The 5241-nt window shown below is 39.5% G+C and overlaps 1 protein-coding gene across 1 annotated transcript in view; it reads left to right on the top strand.

The window, feature by feature from the left end:
- Positions 1-379: 379 nt before the first annotated feature.
- Positions 380-5241, top strand: part of PON1 (paraoxonase 1) — a 44231-nt gene continuing 39369 nt past the window's right edge. Inside the window, exon 1 of the mRNA XM_006779229.1 lies at positions 380-525. Within this exon, the coding sequence (XP_006779292.1) occupies positions 452-525 (74 nt within the window). The 5' untranslated portion in view covers positions 380-451. The remainder of the gene's footprint in view (positions 526-5241) is intronic.

Here is a 5241-nt window from a genome sequence, read left to right as displayed (position 1 = left end):
CGTTATGCACACCGGAACAATGCCCTTATGAGCTGTAAGGTCAGGAATGGTGTTGAGAGAATGAGATGCTTGATGCCCAGATGTTTGAAGGGGACACACAGTGGTCACCTTCTGTGCCATCCCTTCCTTCTATGCATTTCTGGCTGAGTCGGGGGCATCAAGTTACCAAGCCCCCCTGAACCACCAGGATTAGGTCCTGGTTGGCCCAAAGTGAGCGCTCTTTAAAGCCTGGCTCTCCTTTAGCTCCGACCTACTGGTTCTCCTCTCCTTTCCCGGTCTGAGCAGTTGTTCATGGTTTCCTCCTTTTAAAGTCTCAGGGAGCCCGCAGCTCCCGGCCTCAGGCAAGTGCTGAGCCAACCCCAGCGCCACCTTTAGGTTGCAGGCAGGCAGGTTCGCTGGTCGGTCCTGTCGTCGCAGCATCAGTCCATCCACTGTTAGTCTGCCCCAGGCCATGGCGAAGCTGATGGTGCTCACCCTCTTGGGGCTGGTGATGACACACTTCAAGAATCACCAATCTTCTTACCAGTAAGTCGGGTTGTGGTGCGGGCTGCAGCACCTGTTCTCCCCATCCCAACCCCTACCCCGCCCCACCTCCCCCCAAAGTGGGGTCCAGGCTCTTAACAGAAAATCTGCAGTCAAGTGCTGGATGGACATCCCTCAGGGGTTTTGTAAATGATTGTCTAACTTTTGTGTGACACTTGAAAACATTTCCTTGCTCAAGGTCTGAGAGATGGGGTAAGTTGGCATACAAGAACTAATTTTTCATGAAGACCTGTGTTACTGGCTACAGAGTCACTTCTCAATCTCCCTTCAAAACAGATAACCAGACTGGAGGGCGCCCTGATATTGTGTGAATCAGGGAAAGGAGCCCCCACCATGGCCCATGCCTTCCAGTGGGGACTGAGGAGAAGGGGTAGGGAGGGGGAGAACCCTGGCACTGGCATTTGATATCCTGGGTTCTAGCTCTGTCCCTTCCATTGGGGGATCTTGGACAAATCACTTTACATCCCTAACATGCTGCTTCACTCATATAGGAAGCAATTAACACTGTGTCTGGGACATAGCAACTACCGGATGAATGTTAGTGCGCTACTTCCCTTGAAGAATTTTTATGTTGTTAGATTCTGAGGGTAGGGGGATAGTTTTAAGAAAGTATCAGTTGTTTTGTGGTAACTTTTTACAGGGGTTCAAAGTCTAGAGGTCATGTAATCCCTACCTTGCTGTTGACTTTGAAGTAAAACATTACTAAAAGTCAAATTGAACATTTTGGATTTAAAAAAAATTCTATAACCTTATGGACTAATTAGAAGTTTACATTCAGATGAGGTTTTTAAAAAATTAATTGATTTTTATTATTTTATTTTTTAATATAAAAATATATTAAATATCCCCCAAGCTAATCTGAATTCTATTTATATGTTAATTTTCTCACCAGAATCTTGTATCATTCTTACTCATTTTTACACATAGTTACTGAATAGAAACTGGTGTTAAAAAAATCAACTAAGTAAATTTTAAAGATATTATTGGATTTATTCATTGATTCATGAGTTTAGCAGCATCCAGCCTAGCAGATAGAATGTACCTCCAAGGACTAATACAAAATGAAAGACTTTTATAGGTAGATGGAAGGAAAAACAAGGAAATTATAGTAAGCAAAAAAGCAGGTTGATTATTGCAAGGTTACTTTCTTTTAGGGGATGGTGGAAGTCTATCAGGAGACTCCTGATGGACTAGTTTAAGAAGCTGAACCCTTAATTGTCTCAGTTTAATAACATAGGGCTTAACAGAAGTCACTCTATTTGGAGCCTGTTATTTATTTATTTAATTTATTTGTTTGTAATCCGCATCCGAGGATATGCTTTTATTAATTTGAGAGAGAGAGAGAAACATCGATGTGAGAGAGAAACAGAAACACTAATCAGTTGCCTGCTGTGCATGCCCGGCAGGATCAAACATGCAACCTAGCTATGCTCCCTGACCAAGAATTTAAACTGAGTCACCTGGCCAGTGCTTGTCTTGTTGTTCATGTGTCATAAGAGACATCATGCATAAATTTAACTGATCGTCATTGACATCTATAATGATCAGGAAATGTAATGATCACTTCATATTCATTATTTCTTTCAACTTTCATGGAAATTCATAATTCTTTCCTTTTAGATGAGCAATCTATGTTTAAGAAACAATTATTTACTGAAGTTGTTAACTAAATGGTAGAACTATGGTGGATCTTCTGGAGAATGTGTTCATTTGGGGAGAGGGGAAGGAGAGTTCACAGTATTAGAGACCATTCAACCTGTTGCAAGGAGGGATGGGACTACTGAAAGCTTGGTAGAGGGGTTATGTTAGAGCAAGATTACTAGCTTCAGTAATAGAGAGGCATGTGGTGTATTTTAATAGGAGAGAAATGTAAAAGGAAGTTAAAAGAATGAGTAACAGAGTAAAGATCATGTTTTTATTGGGAAATCTTGTATTTGAGATGTTGATTTGCATTTGAAATGAGCACTGCCACGCCTTACCTCTCATCTTTATAATCAGTCTTCTAAAAGAAAAAAAAAAAGTTTTTTATTTTAGAAATCTGTCGCCATTAACCTCTCATCCCTTAATCCATGACTAACTGACTTCCAGCCATATCACTTTGACAAAATGTCATCAGTGACATTCCTGTCTGTAAATCCAATGGCTATTTTTCAGATCTCATCTTCACTGACCTTTTTCATATGTAAAACTATTGATTGCTCTTTTCCATTTTTAAATAATTCTTCCATGTTGTTTTGCCCTGTATACTCCCTGCTCCGAATCGCACTTCTCTTTCCTTTTTCAGTCTCTGCTACCTCCTCCTCTTTACCAACTGTATCACAAGGTGTTGTTTTTTTTTTACTTCTTTATATCCTTAGACAATCTCGTTTGCACCAGAGTTTCTATTACTATCTACTTCTTGGCGATTCACAATGATCTATTTTCATTCCCGATTTCTCTGATCTCTGGATCAGAATTTCTACGCACCTACTCAGCTCTACTGGGATATCTCCAAGGCATCTCAAATTTATCATGTTCAAACTGTTCTCATGTACTTCCTCTTTATTCCTCAAACCTGGTCCTCTGCTACCACTCCCTGTCTCAGTCACTGCCATCCCTAAATGCCCTCCTCCCCCAACCCCCACCACAGCTGATGGTGATTAATTAATCATCCAGGTCTGTTACTTTGGCTTCTGAACACATTGTCTGTGTGTTTTAGTCTCCATCTCGATTGTCCTCGTTCAGGTTATTGTGCTCTCCCTTTGGAACATCGTGAAGCTTCCCACTCACCTGTTCAAATGTAGACTTCCTTGCCTTAGTCATTTTTCCATACCATAGCCCACATAATCTTTTCAAAATGCAAATCTTAACAAGCCATCCCATTACTGAACACTTAAAAAAAATAAAGATAAAAATGAATGACTTAATCAATAAAAAATTAAAAAATGAATGATGTATCTTAAGAAACCCTTCCAAGAGGGTCTGATGTACCTTAAGAGAGTAATCTGATCTTTTCAACCTCCCCCCACTCTATTTGTCCCCGTCCTCTTAAAGCACCATAGTCTTTTATGTGCACCATGATTTCCCAGGAATGTTGCACATGTACTTCCTGTGACCTGGAATAGTTGCCTTCCTTCCTTCATCTTGTTATTGTTTTCTTATCCTCACCTCAAGTTTATTTACTCAGAAAAAAATTTCTCAGCCCCTGTGACTATATCACTGTTTGTGTAGTACATACTAATGGAATCATTCATTGCTTTCATAATGTGTACTGCATTTTATGTTACAAATTTGTGTAATGATTTTCTCCTTTTTATTTTATTTTTTTATTATTTTTTTAAAAATGTATTTTATTGATTTTTTACAGAGAGGAAGGGAGAGGGATAGAGAGTTAGAAACATTGATGAGAGAGTAACATCGATCAGCTGCCTCCTGCACACTCCCCACTGGGGATGTGCCTGCAATCAAGGTATATGCCCTTGACCAGAATCGAACCTGGGACCCTTAAGTCCGCAGGCCGATGCTCCATCCACTGAACCAAACCAGTTAGGGCGACTTTCTCCTTTTTAGACTAGAAGTTCCAAAAAGGTAGGACTTGTGGTTATTTTTGCTCACCAGTGTAGCCCCCTAATTTGACACAATGCCTATTCTGTAATTGGTGAATATCTATTCACTAAGTGAATGATTTAATAAATACAAGATCAAAAATATTACCTTTCTTATATAATTATTTTTGAGATACTTAGCTTATCTTCTTAACTAGAATAGTCTACTTGGAAAGTAGGTACTGACTTATAAATTCACATTTCCCTCAAATGTGTAAGTTGGCATATAGTAAGTCCTTTGTTAACATTTAAACTGAAAAAAATATGTGAAAATTAAGCAATTTAAATCTGTGTTTTGTTTTTGATGTCTTAAGAAATGTTTCCCCTACTGCCTATCATAAGAATCACAAATTCTTGGGTGATCTTCAAAGCAATAGAAGCAGAAAAGGAACCTATTAATTTACATGTTTAAATAATCACCCTTGGTGTTAGCAAGGCAAGTTTAAGAAATATCAATGTAATATAATTCATAAGTTTATATTTATAATAGACATGGTAATAAGGAAAAACTAATGACATAATTCACACATGTCTTAAGAAATATACTCATCTTTCTACTCTTCCTACCTTCCTTTCTTCCATCTATCTCTATATATAACAGCCTAGGTGACCGAACGACCGGTCACTATGACATGCACTGACCACCAAGGGACAGATGCTCAACGCACAGGATCGGGTTCCCTCCTCTATGGATTGGGCCTCCAGGAATTGGGCTGAAACTGACTACCCGACATCCCCCGATGGGTCCTAGATTGCAAGAGGGGCACAGGCCAGGCCGGACCCCACTGGTACACGAATCTATGCATTAGGCCTCCAGTATGTTTATATTGATCTAGCTCAAAATAAAAATCAAGTTTATTTTCAATAGACTTAAAAATCTTGACTTCTTTTTTCCTGATTCACAAAATAAACTTTGAATTTTATCTAACCAACTTTTTGCTAGGGGCAGAAATATGTTTGTCTTCCTGAGTGATAAAGAAATTGTTACTGACCCTGACCATTGTGTCTGGAGCATAGTCCTGATGCACCAGGGTTGTGGGTTGATTCCCTGGTCTTGGCACAAACAAGAATCAACCAATGAGTGCACAGATAGGTGGAGCATCAAAGTCTCTTT

This window comes from Myotis davidii, unplaced genomic scaffold, assembly GCF_000327345.1.
Source record: "Myotis davidii unplaced genomic scaffold, ASM32734v1 scaffold187, whole genome shotgun sequence".
Lineage (NCBI taxonomy): Eukaryota > Metazoa > Chordata > Mammalia > Chiroptera > Vespertilionidae > Myotis > Myotis davidii.
This window is presented reverse-complemented; position numbering and strand designations above follow the sequence as displayed.